Raw genomic sequence first — 16356 nt, forward strand, 5'->3', positions numbered from 1 at the left:
AGTGAGTACTCCATTGCCTCCATATGTGAAAGTGAGTCATACAGATAGTCCCAAATCAGATGAGGAAAGGGACATGATGGCCAAGTTTCCTTATGCATCAGTAGTTGGGAGTCTTATGTATGCTATGATAGCTACTAGACCAGACATTGCATTTGCAGTGGGAGTTGTTAGCCGGTATATGGCTAATCCAGGAAAGAGGCATTGGGAGGCAGTTAAGTGCATCATGAGGTAGATGAAGGGTACCAAGGAGATGTGCATCTGCTTTGGTAGAGGAGACATGCGTGTACTTGGGTACAGAGATTCAGACTATGCAAGGCATGTGGATAGTAGGAGATCCACTTCTGGTTATGTGTTCACCTTTGCAGGTGGTGCAGTGTCGTGGATGTCTCGCACACAGAAGTGTGTTGCTTTGTCTACCACATACGCTGAGTATGTTGCAACCACAGAGGGCTGAAAGGAGGCTATATGGCTTGATCGGCTAGTGGGAGATTTGGGGATTCATATAGGTGTACCGACATTGCATAGTGATTCCATGAGTGCTAGTTGTGGGGGTTAGACCAAAATCTACTGAAGATTCTGACAAGGATTTTGATTTTGTCTGTCGTTGGGAGGCGGAGCTATTCGTTGGAGTCTTTACGTGCTATCATTCCTAATAGCCAGAGATCATTGGCAGTGGCTTCGCGGGTCACTGGGAGCATTAGAGCACTTGGCAGCTCGAGTCACTAGAGTCAAACGATTGATGTGTGCGAGGTCCAAGTCAGCATTGGCGAGATTGCTCTTTCTTGTCTATGATGTGTGAGGAGCCGGTTTATGGAGGTGCTGTTAGGTTTTTTTACCTACGCTACTGTTTGAGGAGTAGATGGCAGCTCGATGCCTGTGTCAAATCCATCGATGGAGCTGTGGGTCATTGTTCGTTGTATTGAGGGCAGCTGGCGCTGGTTCTTTCACGACCACTCTTCTCCAAAATCACCTCGATGTTTTTCTTATCGCTGCTGAAGCTGACTGTTGACGATGCAGGGCTCAAGGGAATCCCGCGGGTGAAGTTGATTGTTGACAATGCAGGTTATGGCACGAAAGTGTGGGCTTCGTTTGTTGGAGCAATGAAGGCACCGAGCATCATTGACCTGCTTGTGAATTCACTTAGTTGGGGCTGTTGCTGCTATGCATTGACGTTGGGGTGTTGTTGGTTGAAGACCTTTGTTGCGATTCCCATGAAGTCAGGATTCCGTTGATGTGCTGAAGGGTCTGACTGCCATCGTTCTAGTCTGCCTTGTGTTGATGTAGGAACTTCTCTCTCTTTCTCGTGCACCTTTGTCTCAAAACCTTAGAACATTGAACCTTACAAGCCCATAAAATGAACACAGAATGAACAAGAAGTGGAATCACAGGACCTCACTCAAAACTTAAGAGAAGACACCAATAGTAAAATGAGCATAACTTGAGTTCCAAGAAGCAGAATGGAGAGCTTTTTGACTCAAATCGGAGAAGAGAAGAAGCTCTACAAGAAGAACTAGAGATAGAATGAAGGTGCCTCAAAGGGGAGGGCTTGTTGCCTTGACGGAAGCAAGGGCTTTCACTCTCTCATGGAAAACTCTCTCTCATACTCTCGCATACGGATTGCAATGCCTCAGCGGAAGGCAAGGGAGCTCTGATACCATGACAAAATATGAAGAGGGGAGAGGAGAAGAGTGGAGATGAGGAGAGAGGGCACAACTAGAGAGCACACCACAAATGACTAACTATACACTAGATTTAGTTGAAAAAATAGAACATATACAAACCCATTTAGGGCTAGGGTTAGGGGATCTAACCCTTTCCTTTATAGCACTCTATAAGGTTAGTGCTATGCACATATGATCACATGATGGTGCTATTCACACGTGATCACATGATGTTGAGCGTGAACTCTCAACAGGGTTGTAGTGTTGGTTATCGCCTTTTTTTATAAAACTCTATGGAATGAGTGGTAATGCTTTAGCAAGAAAAGGGGAGGGGCAAGGGGGTTATTATTGGAATGTCAAAAAAAGCGGCTTGAGCATGCCTTCACATGGAGAGTCTTCTATGTTCTTGATCTCTTCGATGTTTTGGGCAATACCAAGGGCCATGATATTTCTACTAGGTTAAGCTGTGGCTCCCACTCGAGCCTTCCAAATTTCATGTATTCTCAACCTTGTTGTACTAATCACTAAATAACTGTTATGAAAATTAAAATTAGACATGATCATAAATTCATGATTTAACAAAACCATAGAAACCAAGAAAAAGGAAACAAGTGGGGTAGAGAAGAGAAAGAGAGAGCGACATTGCATGGGGTCCAATCTGCCCCCCTAGATGGTGGCTCTTGCTTCCCATCTAGAGTATTTATAATTGTAATTTCCAAAAAGCAAAGAGCCAATAATAGTACATCCAAAAGCATCCCTTGTCTACAATAAGAGAGATTGCTCAACATAGCTCCATGAGCTCAAAATATCACAAGGCTTAATATGCCCGCGTCCACAATTTATAAAATAGATTAGCCCATGGCTTGATATTCATTACTTTACAATATGTCCCATGGCCTTTGGCAACTATTCGATACTTAGATTAATCCAAATCACCGTCACCATCTCTATTCCTCATTGTCCAACTCATCATCTTGTGATTAAGTAGTCGAAACAATTAGGGAGAACATTCTGAGAAAAACTGTGCCATCAGATTGAAGAAAATCATGTCGCGTGGCTCCTATAGTCAAGCTAAAGCGGTTAGGCTCTAATACTACTGTTGAACAAGGAAACAAGTGGGGGAGAGAAGAGAAAGAGAGAGCAACATTGAGCTTGGCATCCTTCTTCAAATTGATCTAGTGAACACACGAAGTTGGATCCACTCCTTTCACATCCATGTATTCCCATGCAAAAATATATTTGTGCTCATGTAATAGCTCGACCAACTAATCTTCATTGTTTTTGGATTGTCATGTGTTCCCAAATTGAATTCCTCCAAGTCATCTTCTTTGACGCGGCATGTCCTCCCCATCTGCTCCTCATAAGCCGATTCAGCCTTCAAGATCAACTCTTCTCCGCAATTTTGATATAGTGCAATTTCCCCCTCATCTGGTTCTAGATCCAAAATGGTGGGTTGGATGTCATCCGGATTGGCTAGGTCATTTGGCACCGAATCTTCCACTACATCAACAACAATAGTGGGTTTTTTCCTCCAAATGAGCTGCCGGAACACTTCTGCCACATCTATCTCAAAAAATGGAACCATCGACGAGTTGGCATCTAAGAACTTCTTTTCCTCATAATCATCACGTTTTGTGCCCATGTTCACGCCTTGTGCCATAATCGGTAGTTCTCTTTTGTTCAAGACCATATTTGGAATCATCTGCATCTTTAGCTTCTTTTTGCCGCTTCTTACTGTAACAGTTGAGGAACCCTAGTCCTGTTATACTCTAGCGGATTTGAGCCACGGCCTACCCAAGAGCATCGGGTATCGCACATCTTCCTCCTCCATCTAAAGAACCACAAAATTGGTACGGAATGCCATTCCCTGCATATGTTATGTATGATGCCTATCGGTTGGATCCTTCTATGATCCACCATGGAGACTTGAAATGGGGCAAGCTCCAAAGTGGAAAGTCCTAATCTTTTGAACATATACTGAGGTAGGATGTTTATCCTAAAACCCTTGTCTAACAATACCCCCACCAGACTTTGGCCATGGTATCGCACCTTCACTACTATTACCATATAGTCAACATCCTCGGGTTTAGGTTGATATACATTTGGTGCATCGTCATACAAGTTACTTGGTGGAATAAACTCACGAGGCCTAAATTGTCCCCCCATTCTTCAATCAACACTGCATCGGTTTGTGCTGATGGCTACTCCTGTTAAGGTGGTCCATGCCTCGGTGGCCAATGCATAATTTCTAGTCCATGTTCTATTCTATGTTTGCACCACAATGGGCAACCTTGATGGTACCCATTTTTTTATAGTACTTACAGTATTTATCCACGCCAAATTTTTGGCCTCATGTCATTCGTAGATTCCAATTTCCTCTCTAATTTAGTTATTTCTCTAATTCCACGTTTGTTGAATCTATGCCATGTTTTGTGCTACCACTAGATCAATCGCCACTTGATTGGCACTTGTTTGCGGGTGATTGGGGTACTTGCTGCGCCAGATTCATTCGGGCATTAGGATTATAGTAGCACACCTTCATTTGATGGTTTCTTGTGCAAATTGCACACCTTATTTGGGACACTAACTTGATCACTCTCAAACTTTTTAGTTTCTCTTCCAGTAATTTCTCCATTTCACTGATCTTCTTCTTCATTTTCTTCTTGTCCTTTTTAGATTTCTTCGACTCTTTCTTGGTTGATTTTCACTTCTTGTGTTTTCTCATTTTCTTTGATTTATTATCTTCATCCTTGGAATCGCTATGGGATTCTTCACTATCTGATTCCATATCTTCATCTATATCACTATCGGATTCATCAGTATCCGAGTCTAACCCATTATTAGAGTCATCCTCCTTGGATCTACTTTTGATCGATCCAAACCTTTCTACTCTTTTCGAAACATCTACCAAGTCATTGAAACCATTTTGGCCATGGATTTCCAATATGCTCATTACACTATGGATTTCTTTCCGTGAACCCTTACAAAAGTATTCTATCAATGTCTCAGTTGTGGGTCTTTCAACCACATCTAACCATGCGTTGAGATTTTGAAACTTCTGCATGTAAGACTCCACCATCAAATTTTCTAGCTCAACTCTCATAACTTCCTACAAATGTCATTTGGAGCTTTTTGCTTATGGAACTGGTGAAGGAATGAGATCTTTAGTAAGTAACTTGGGCTAGTCCATATGGGCTAAAACAGCGCATGGCCTGCCACTCAAAGTGCCCACAAATTGCTACATTTTTTTTTGTATCTCCAAACATAGTATTGAAACCACTCACCTGCCACCATCGGGTTTCAAACTACACCACATGACTATCGGCTTCCTTCTTGCGACCCTTAAACTTAGCAAACTTACACTTCAGAAGATGGGCTATGTTCAGATTCATTGGATTGGTTGGTGGAACTGGTGGCACTATTGGGCCTATTGGATTCAATATTCCTTTTGAAGTTGGTTGCTTTACTAGGGATTTGGTTGAGTTGTTAGATTAGATTTTATATTTGGATACGATTGGCTTCCCGGACATCATTAGATGACCAAATTTCACTTGTACTTATGGATTTCGTTGACTTACTTGATTTCTTAGACTTATCGGATTTAACTATGTTGTTGCATTTAGTTGACTTAGCAGATTCAATTAGATGATTGGATTTGATTGAGGGTTTGGTTTACTTACCGATTTCTTTGATTTATCAATTTTATTGAGATCGTTATATTTTGGTTGTCCAAATTGAATTCTCAAAGTGGGTTCGGTCCTCTGCTTGGTCCTCCTGAACCTCTAGGTAATCAGTTTATTTGAAATTGTTGTTATCTGGCTTTATGCCTTTGGTCAACTCATTCTAGCACTTCCTTGAGCGTGATTGTTCCAGCTATCCCTTGAGGTGCTGCTTGGGTCAAAAATTGCAGATTGCTATGGGTGTTGCTAATCTGTTGGTCCTGGTTGGATTATTTTGATGGTTATTCGGCTATGTGTTCCAATCCCCTTGTTACTGGTGTACAATTTTTATCATCATGAAGTTCTGTGGTGGCTAGATTCCTTTGTCCAAACCCTTCGACTTGAAGGGGGTCATACCACGGTTTACCACTCATCCAAACTTGGAGCTTTGATTAGGGAAAAAAGTATGGATCAAAGCTATCCCGACGTAGCCATGTCAACATCTTCCTGAGGCATCGTTGGGACTCTTCCATCCACCCATGAGGGTTCGTTCGCATTTACTTCTTGCTCAATGGCTCATCAAAGAGGCGAGACTAAACTATGGTGGTAAAACTACTCTTTTTTCGCTTGAGTTGCATTTTCACAAGTTGGTCATCGTTTATAAGTGGTGGTTCCCTCACGTGTTGGCAAAAAGGAAGGCTTCCTATTTAGTCTCATTTTTTATGCTAACAAACATGAAACTGGTGGTGATGCATGCTTTGACTTCCTTTAAGTCGAGATCTTCACCTCCCACCCTAATATACATGGAAACTCTATCTCCTTGACATTTTATGTACTTATGATTTTCAAGCACAAGCCATGCCTTCAAAGATAATAACAATAAATAAATACATAAGAAATGGCTTAGCATCTTTTTTGTAAATGATACACCTATTCAAGTTTTGGGGTGTAGGCTTGGATCAAGCTAGGATAGATTGTGCAAGCACCATCACACGTGTATGCCTTTAAAACCATTACCTTCACAACCCCAACCTCTTCCAAAAGCATGTGGGCATCCAAGTCTTTACATGTCAAGGACCACACCTTGAAAGAATCTACTTTTTGGAAAATAGTATAGAACCTAGGATTTGGGATGGACAAATATTTGAAATAAGCATTGCCACATGGGGTGAGAGGCATGTTTCTCTATTTAGGGTGTTTTCCTCTTGACTTCATACAATATTAAATCGAACAACCTTAAGTTATCAAACTAGTGATGCACTCTTAATTCACTTGCCATGCCTCCCCACCATATTTTTCAATTTCTAGCAATTTCCACATGCCTTAGGATATCTATTATACTCCTCTTAGACCTAATATTGAAGAACCTTGCCAATTGCAAGTTGAATACATTGACAAATTTGCTATTAATTGTTTTTTTTTCGGCTAAGGAATGAGGGTTATATTATATTACTAAAACAAAAAGAGTCCACCATATACATCCTCTCCCATAAAAGGAGCAAAAAAAAGCTAGAGAAACTAGTGTAGCCATAAGAGAAGCAACCAGGAGACAACAAGGGATACGGAAGTTGAGAATAACATAGTGCCCATGATCAATGTACAAACCTCATCCTTTCTTTGCTTCAACCTGGGGGGCCAATAGCAACGTGAATATCCAATAGCAAGCTCTAGACCTGGGGGGGGGGGTGATAACCAAATGTTCACAAGCCAAGGCAACATCTTTCTTGAGATTAATTGCTCTAATCTTGTCAATGAGGGCATTTGCTTCATCAATGTAAAACTTGCAGACCTGTATGCATCAACCCTTGAATTGTGGGCTCTATATCATTAAAAGCTTTTCCTTAAAAAATAAGAGAAGTTCTTTGTAGCCAAATAAACCAAAGGCCTAAAAACCTACCGATTTCGCTGAAATCTAGGAGGAGGGTTGCCAAGAACAATGAAGGTGTAATTCAAGGGGAAGAAGCCATAGAGTAGTCTGGCTTTGTCCTAAACAGTCTCAGAGGACCTACATTTGAGGAAGATATGGGAGACATCCTCATGGTATCTAAGGCAACACTAGCAAAGGTTGAGCCTTTACATAAAGATGTTGCTCTAGTTTAAGTCCACACCGCTTTGTGTAGAATGAGCCAAAGTAGACAAGACTGCTTTTTTGGCAAGTTTGGGTTCCAGATTTTGCTAAACCTTCTCTTCTACACCTTTTGGCCATCCTGCCCAGCCATCTTTCATTTAGCAATTCTAGCTATGTTAAGAGGATGAAACGCAAAGGAGTCTTTTGGTGCCCAACTTTTGAAACTCACATAGACAGTTAGATTGTCTGACCAAGAAAGCCAGTCCCTGTCCGAAACCGAACATCAAAATGGTTGAGCTAGAATTTTAATTGAAGGGACAAAACTTCATTCCAAGCTGGGAGGCCCTCCGTCCCACAAATCCCAAACCTAAATTCACTTTTTGTTCAGTCTTAAGGCATGCTTCAAATCCTCATCGCTTCATGAATGAGACTTATGAACATCCACTCAAAATACATAACCAAGCCAATTAGTCCAAAGAAGGCAAGCAAAAGGTGCCATACTAAGATGTGAAGAAAAGGAACCTTGATGACCAATGCAGAGACGATTCTTCACACAAGTGTTGATTCAAACATTGGATGCTTCTAAAGGCATCTACAAGGATAACAAACAATAACTCTTCTTTATCCCCATGAAACCCATAATCCAACATTTTCATCAACTCTATCTATACCCTAACTTTGTCTCGTCACAAGGAGGGACTTTGATACTTATTTTGAATGAGCTCATGGCTCAGGTCAGTATATTTTGCTCAATAATTCATTTGGTTCATTTTTCAAAGAAGATCCACTCCTTAGCCTTCTTTGTGAAGTTGTCCATGCTCCATTTGGTTCTCGCCTTAGGCTTCCCCTTAATTGCTTTTTGTAAAAATCCCTTGCTTTGCTTAACCCCCACATCACCCCTAACTCTCCAATGACTTGTTGCCATGTCATCCAAACCCCACCTTATTCAAATAGGTTTTTATAAGTTCTTGCTTGATTGGTTAGTTATAACCCTCTTGCCTTTTGTGTTTAGTCAACAACCTCCCCTAGTCTGGAGCCTTATTTTTGATATTTTTAATGTAATCCTCTTACCCCTCTAAATAACTCTTCTCCCTTATCTTCATTACTCGACTTACTTCTTTAAATACCAAGATTAATATTTAGGTGAGACCCATATTTTGGTCTTCATCTTCAAGGTATGAAGTTATATTTTTCTCCTTCTAGGGGTAATGGTCAAGGGGGTCACTTGACTAACATTTAGAATTGCTTATTCACAGTAGTTGAATTGAGATTCTTTTGCTTGGAAAGTAATAAAATCAATCTATCTCCACAACAACAATGTGGTTATACCACTATATGCTAAGCACTCACAAGGGCCCTAAACCTCGTAGAGGTGCAAGATTGTAATGTACAAGAGGCGATGGATGAAAAAAGCTCACTAACTTGAAATCGGTTAAACCCACAATCTTCGTTGCTTCGATAATGGGTCATAAAGTGGGCTTGTTGATCTAGTCTTGCTTGGAGAGCAAGACAAAGAGGTGGCTCTCTCTCAGTGTGGAGAGGAGGGTGTATGTACCATTAATATAAGGTGGCTTAGGGACTACTAAGATTATGATGTGGGAAGAAAATACAAAACCCAATATATACCCCTACTAGACTAATCGAAATTCCCATTAATCACTCTCCCATTAATGTAAGGTGGCTTAGCAATTCTTTGTGGGGAGGTGAGTGGAGTAGAACCAACGGTGCAAAATAAGGAAGCAAGGGGGTTAGGGCAAAGGCCGGAAATTAACCAAGGGGTGGAAGGGATTGGGTGACGTGGAAGGGTTAAGGAGGGGGAAAGGGGGGTAATGAAGGGTTAAGGGGGGTATTAAGGGTGATAATGGGCGTCGTCTCCGGCCTTCTATCTGGTGGTGTATGTGTGTGATATGTTGTGTATTCTGTATGTATATGTTGGCGAGCTCAGCGACCACCATAGCCAAGGGCCTCTGCACAGACCTCCGCCATAGCCAAACCTCTGCACTGACCTTCGCCATAGCCAGTATTTCTGAACAGGCCTCCGCCATAGCCAACCTCTGCAGACCTTCTTCCTCTTCCTCCTCCATCCTTGCTTCCCTCCCTTCCCTTCCCTTCCCTTCCAGATCCTCTTCCTCCATCTCCCCTCCCCATCCTCCCTCCCTCCCTCCCTCCCAGATTTGCCCCCCCCGCCCCCCCCTTCCCCCCTCTTCGCTCCATCGAATTCCTCCTCCCTCCGGTAAGTCCCCCCCTCCCCTTTTGCATCCCCCCTTTCCCTTTTTTCGGCTCCATTTCGCTCGATCCGCCCCTTCTTCAATCCCTCCCCCATCGCCCCTCTCTCTCTGGCGAATCTTTCGCTGCTTCCCCCTCCCCTCCCCTCACCTCCCGCTTTCTTTTGATCGCTCGTTTTCCTCGGTCTGCCCTGCCCTTCCAGGTTGCCTCGCCTGGTCTCTTGCCCTGGCATTGTGGCAATCCCGATGAAATTTTCTCCCTGATTGGATTTATCCTCCTGGTACCGTTCTGCGAGCAAGGCTCTTCGATCCCAGTAGCTTTGGTGTAGGTGCCGGAGCTCGTGTCAGCGACGTGATTTTTTGAATTTTCAAAGATCGCTGTGACCGTACAGAAATATAAGGTATTGGTATGCATGATTCAACCCGCTTACTAAAGATGACACGTGCGCAATGCGTAAAATCCCTCTTCTTCTTTGAGTACCGGAATGATCATCGGATGTTCTGGACCCATGGTCGGTTCTATTCTTCGGACAACTGTGTATACCACAAATGAAACCAACCTTGCTTTTTTAACATGTAAGAGCATTAGCTGGTGCAACGGTACTCGGCATTGCCACCATCGAGTAGCTGTGTCCCATGATTCGATAATATTGCGGCCTCTTTGGGATTGGTCGAATTCATTCGGTGCCTTTGTAAATTAGAGAGATTTGCAGCATCTTTTGTGATTGCCTGCAGCACCACCCTAAGACAAAGAGTGCGAGTTTGTTGTATAATGTTCACCCAATTTAAGAGTAGGGCGTAAGGGAGGTGCGGGGCCAGTCTCAGTGAGCCGGCTTTTCTATCCTTAGTTTCTGACTCATAAGGCCAATCATTGTGAAAGACGGTATGATGGTGTCGTTTCATTGACTTGAAAGCTTCTGGACGCAATCTTTCGATTGCCACCTGCCAATGGAAATAGATTATTGTCAAGTCCACCGATTGAGTTTTCCCACGGGCAACCTACCCCATCCTTTACTTAAACAAACGTTTTCCAAGCTCTCTCGATTAATGCACAATGGCTTTTGGTGCTTTGTTTTTCATCTCAGACGAGGACTGACACTGACGGGGTTTTTATTTAGGTATTGGCAGGCTTTCGTTGGCAGCACGGGGCTAACTGCTTTGAGGGAGCCTGTGTATTGGAAAGTGGAGGGGCGAGTTACACTTTCGCAATTGGAGACTTGCAGTGGCATTGATGGCTTTCTATGAAGACGAGAGCTCTGGTGATGAAGAAGATAGTTTGGCGAATGCAAGAGGCAATCCCCATGTTGCCAAAGTTGGAAATGCAGAAGAGAGAGTAGATGGGTTAGCGTGCAGCTCAAATGAACACATTTTCAGGGAAAGTGCAGGTGGGGCCGGGCAAAGATATGCTGCTGGAAGTGAGGGGGAAGGTAGTTATAGCAGCGATTATGGGAAAGAGGATAATGACTTTGTACCTCGAAACACTGACCCGGTAGTCAAGTATCCCTTCTCCAATCATGTACACCACCAGACTATACATGGGCCTATTCAAGCAGATGACCTCAGGGGTTCAGACTCTGACTTTGGGGTCGAGGAACAAACTGCCAGGTATGATTTGTCCCGCTCAGGGAGAGGTCTGTCATATGTGGATGAGGACAAAGACAGCTTGTCAGAGAAGGAAACAGTGGACGATGACAATGGAAAAGATGCAGAAGATGAAGATTACAAGCTAGAACAGAATGGAGCAGAGGAGAGTAGGGATTGGGAAGAAGATGATTATGAGGCTGCTTATGATAGCAAATTCAAAAGGCCATCCGTCTTCTCCAGGTCAGTCAAGGGAAAGAACAAAAGGTCTGGACTGGGTGTTAGGACAAATCTGAACAAGGAATCTGGTCTGAGGCCCAAGCTTGCACAACCACCGGTTGAGGACGATGTTTATGACGAGGAGGAGGATATAGAAGAGGAGGAAGGTAATTACATGGCCTGGTTTTTATGAGAGTATAAGAATGGATGCGCTGTGGTCTGAAACAAGTCTAATTGAACATATTCAATGAGTCTTTGCAGAGCCCTGGTTACACCTTGTTTCCTTCCAGGAGTGGCCATTGACTCTGCATCTTACTTATGAGCCTTATCTCATGTTGAAATTTCAGAGGACGATCCTGCAGATGAAGATTTCAACCCTCGGGATAGCTCCTTCGGTACAGCTACACGTCGCTCACGGAAGGTATTTACTGCATGAAGGAATCGTGAATGTGCTGTCCTGTTTTAATGAGTCAGTTTCTTGTGCAGAAGGTTTGGTATGCAAAGGCTACACAAATCCACTAGAAAGTAATTGCACATCATATCCTACAACTTGCAAGGCTGGTGTGCATTTACACCCACTTGTCAAACCCCTTCCAATTTCCCATAAAATTAAAATAAACATTCATTTTAGCTACCCCATGGGGCAAGGACCTTGTTGCAATGAGGAAAAGATTTATGGTTAATTTTATACTTTGCTTGCACATGGATGTATGGCAGGTTGATGTGGATTATGAAGAAAGTGAAGGTGAACTCAGTGAAGATGAGGGAGATGATAGTCTGCAGCTATCAGATGGAAGTGATGATGATTACGCGTTGTTCAAGAGCAGAACCAGTCGGAGGCAGACTAGGCCTCGTAGGGATTCTAGTAGCCAGAATGTTAATAGGACTCTGCGTTCCAAAAGGGCAAGGTTCTTTCCTGATGATGATGAGGATGATGATGAAGAAGCTGAAGTGTCAGTGCGGGATTCGGATGAGGAAAGTGTGGATGAATATTTTCAAGGGTCAAAAAGAAAATTCAAAGGGAAAGGAATCCGGCAAGTAGCTGCACCTGCCAAGAGGAAGGACAAAGAACTCCCTTCAAGGGAGACTCGTACCTCGAGCAGATCTGTTCCAAGAAAGTCTTATGCAGAAGCAGAGGAGAGTGATGATGAGGCAGTGCAGAAAGCCAAGAAGCAGGCTAAGGTATTTAATAAAAAATGCTAGAATGAAACACATTGTTTGGAAGTTTCTCATGTGAGGTAGTTGTGGTAGCTTATTTTCTCTTCTTTTTTTGGTGTACGTGTGTGTGTGTTGGGGTGGGGGGGGCGGGCTCTTATCAGATAATGTTTTGACCAAGTCTCTTAAAGACAACACTAGTATAACAAAGATCCCATTCCTGAGAGGGGGCATGATATCACCTGAAAGACCGATGTTCCTGTGTACCAATGAACGTGAATGGTGACTGAGGCCTCTGCTTACAGATGGGGAGGTTTGGAGTTAAAGTCCTCTTCAGATACTCCTGGAAGACCCATGTTTTCGGGCAATGTCACGACTCACAAAAGGATGAGGCGATTAATTGCTTAGGGTAATCTGTAGACTCGGATAAATGGGCTCACCAAGCATATCTTAATCAAAGTGTCTGATTGGGCTCATGAAGCATATGTGATTGGGTGAAATCAGTGACGAATACAATGTGAGGTGATTCAGGGAGAGCCAACTTGAGATAGTGCAAAAGAATCAGTTTAGGTTTAAGTTCAGAATGACATGGAGTTTTACAATCAGTGCTGAGATTGTGGATATCAGCATATCTGGCCGCAGTTTATACTCCTACATGGTGCTTGAAGGTATCTATAATCTCCACTTGGGTGCCCTTGTTGAAAGAGAGCTGCTCAGGTGTCTTTCTGGGTTTGAAAAGCATTACCTTTGTCTTGTCCACAAACAGTGTGAGCCCAATGTGTTGACAGAAATACCTGAAAGTGTGCGTCATTTTCCCTGCATCATTCCAAGAGCTGCGGGGGGCAGGGAACAAAAAGGGCAACAGAATCATCCACTGTATAGGAGTGTGATGGCTGTTTGCACAATCAAGTGCTTAGATATCCTTTTTTGCTAAGGATCTTCCCTTGCCATCTGTTTCAACTTATCTATGCATAATTCAAACTGGGCAGGCGCAAGGTAGTCAATGATCCGACTCATGTCAAGATATTTGTGAGCGAATAGGGGGGCTATGAGAGAAAAAATTCAATTAGGCCATCCTTGGCCATGGGGAGGGGGAGAAGGGGGTGGGAGAGGTATAAAGTATAAATGCCACGTGTCGCTGCAACATGGCTTCCAGAATTTTGGGATAAACAACCTCTTCTTCCTTCGCAGCTTGCTCTTCGTGTGCGCCTCATCTCAGCTTGCGATCGCATTCCACCTCCTTTCTTTGCGTCTCTCTCCACCACCCTTCCTTCACGTCTTCCTCATCCACACCACCTTGCCTTGCTTCCCTCCTCGCATGACACACGGAAGCCGCTGGTGTGCTATCTTCGTTTTTTGGGCTTCCCGTCTTTCCTCTTCTCTTACTGGCATCTGTTGCTCTTTGTGGCCTCCGGTTGAACAATCTTCCGCAGATTATTCTCAATTATTAGGAAAGTGCAACTTACCGAGGTAGGCAGCGAGTATGACGGGGAGGCAGCGAGGGATGAAGGGGAGGCAACGAGGGATGAAGGGGAGGCGGAAGGCAGCGAGAATGCGAGGGAGGCAGCGAGGGATGAAGGGGAGGAGGCTGAAGGCAGCGAGGTAGGCAGTGACGGATGAAGGGGAGTGTTGGAAAGGTCACCTCCCCATCTGTAAGCCCCCAAATGAGGAGAGCATGGGGGAGGGAGACCTAGGGCAGGATGTGCCCAAAGAGAGATTACCTGGATGTGTGGATCTGGGACAGATCTGGAGCATTCATGGTTGGCGGGGTACCCCGAGGTACATAAGCCTACATGGAGAGCTATTGAGCGAGGTTTGTGGGCAGGCACATGGCCTGCAACATGCTTTGGATATGGCGCAATGAAGGCAGGTGTGCAGCAGCAGGGTCGGCCTGTGTAGATAGGCTGATTGGATTGGGTGTAGCCAGCCAGACAGGCCTGGTTATGGGCTGGCTAGTGGAATGCCCCCTGCATAAGCAAATAAGGCAGTACCCTGCCCTTCATATAGGGCTAGCAGGCTGGTCGGCTGGCCAATCAAAGTTGGCCAGCCCACAGCCCCATAAATGGGGAGCTGTGGGGTCAGTTGATGGACAGACAAAGTCGGCCAGGAAGCCCCTTCAAGTCGGTCAGTTTTGAGCCCCTTTGGGGCCTATAAAAGGAGCCCTTTGGTATGGCATTCAACATCCAGCAGCCAGCAGTTCCAGGGCAGAAAGGAGCTTCAGGAAGCCTACTCTCTGGGCCTATCTACAGGAGGTGAGAGAGTGCAACAGGTGCTGCAGACTTAGCTCTAGGGAGAGGCTGGACCTTGGCTGTCTTCTAGGGTAGCAAGGTGCTGAGATCATCATACCTTCTAGAGCAGCCATTCACAAGCAGGTTGGAGCAGTGGAACAGGGACCTGTCTCTGCAGACAAAGCTTGGCAGGGGCTGCTTACCTAGGCTGATTCACAGGTAGTAAGGTGGAGAAGAACACACTGGACGAAAAGTCTACAGATGCTCGAGGTGGAGCATGCGGGCTCGAGTCTAGAGATAATTGAGAAGGACCTTGTGGTAAGATCAGAGGACCACACCATTGGTGGGACTCTGGATCTATATCTTTTGTATTGTGTCCATAGTTTTGGACGGAAATATATTTTGGTGGTTTCTCTATCTGGCTGGTTCATTGTCTATTGATGAGTCTGCAATCTATGACATATGTGACGCACATTAAGTAAAGAAGTTTGTGATTCCACACCCCACACCACACTGTGTGAGCTCCTGGGCATTACTATAAGTCTTCCGCTGTGTGTACCCTCTGTTGGGTCATTTCTAACAGGGAGGCAACGAGGGATGAAGGGGAGGAAGGATTCAAGGAGTGCAATATCTCATGATACGATAGGGGAAGAGGTTGAAGGCAATAGGCGAGAGCACATAGAGACGGAGGGTGGGATGGGAGAGATACAGAGTTTAGCGAGTTTAGAATTTTGCTATGAATTCTGTAAATTTCTCCTTGCTGAGTGAGGATATACAAATTTCTTTCCCATTTGCAATTAGAACGCAAAATTACCATTGCAATGCAAAAAACGGCTTTTCGATTCGATGCGTAGATAGAAAGTTACATAATTTTTGAGCGAATAGGCAATGGTATAGGCCCTATAACAATGACCTTGTCCTAATCATACCTGCCTTTGCCTTTGAAGGAGTCTGGGATGTTAATAGAAAGACCGGTGATTTCCACTGAGTAGCTTGTACATCAAATCCCCAAAATGGGAGTGTATGAAGCATATCCATGGCATTTCCTCCGTTATTTTAGTGCGTAACTATTTTCTAATGCTAACATAATGTGGCTCTCATTATTAGTTTAAGACTGAGAGTCCTTAGGCTTCGATTTGAATTCCCTGATAACTTGATAAGCTCTTTGTCTTCTCTGCAAACAGCCTCTTTACCCTCCTTTTTGGCTTCCTTTACTTTGGTAAGTTGTGTAGCTCTTTGTTTAAGCTGATTTGGAGTGCGCTCTTCTGATATCCAAATCCGAGTGCCTTTTAATTTCTTTCTCCTTCTTTGTTCTATGCATTACTTATGGATTTGCATTGCCTATCCTAAAAGATAAGGTGCCACTCTTTAACAAAAGAAAACTCCAACAGCCTATTCCTAGTCAAGCAGTAGTTGTCTTGATCCCAGTATGTTCCCTTAGAAAAGTCATTTGGATTTTCTTACATGTCATTCTAATTGGTAGTGGAGATTTCCTCCCCCATACCTCTACTCCATAGAGGAAGACTCACGCGGCTTCCGCCTGAATAAATATGATTTAAG

General features: G+C 43.9%; 1 protein-coding gene across 2 annotated transcripts in view; it reads left to right on the forward strand.

The window, feature by feature from the left end:
* Positions 1 to 9561: 9561 nt before the first annotated feature.
* LOC147893931 (protein CHROMATIN REMODELING 5-like) overlaps positions 9562 to 16356 on the forward strand; it is a 91173-nt gene continuing 84378 nt past the window's right edge. Inside the window, exons 1-4 of one of the 2 annotated variants that reach the window (XM_087386480.1) lie at positions 9562 to 9621; positions 10742 to 11580; positions 11761 to 11834; positions 12131 to 12595. In XM_087386480.1, coding sequence (XP_087242606.1) covers positions 10845 to 11580; positions 11761 to 11834; positions 12131 to 12595 — 1275 coding nt within the window. In that variant the 5' untranslated portion in view covers positions 9562 to 9621; positions 10742 to 10844. Of the gene's footprint in view, positions 9622 to 10731; positions 11581 to 11760; positions 11835 to 12130; positions 12596 to 16356 lie in introns of both variants that reach the window. The other variant, XM_087386479.1, reaches the window with a different exon arrangement.

The sequence above is a fragment of the Dipteris shenzhenensis genome, chromosome 15 (assembly GCF_047967505.1).
Source record: "Dipteris shenzhenensis isolate YYH24624 ecotype China chromosome 15, Dip_SZ_1.0, whole genome shotgun sequence".
NCBI lineage: Eukaryota > Viridiplantae > Streptophyta > Polypodiopsida > Gleicheniales > Dipteridaceae > Dipteris > Dipteris shenzhenensis.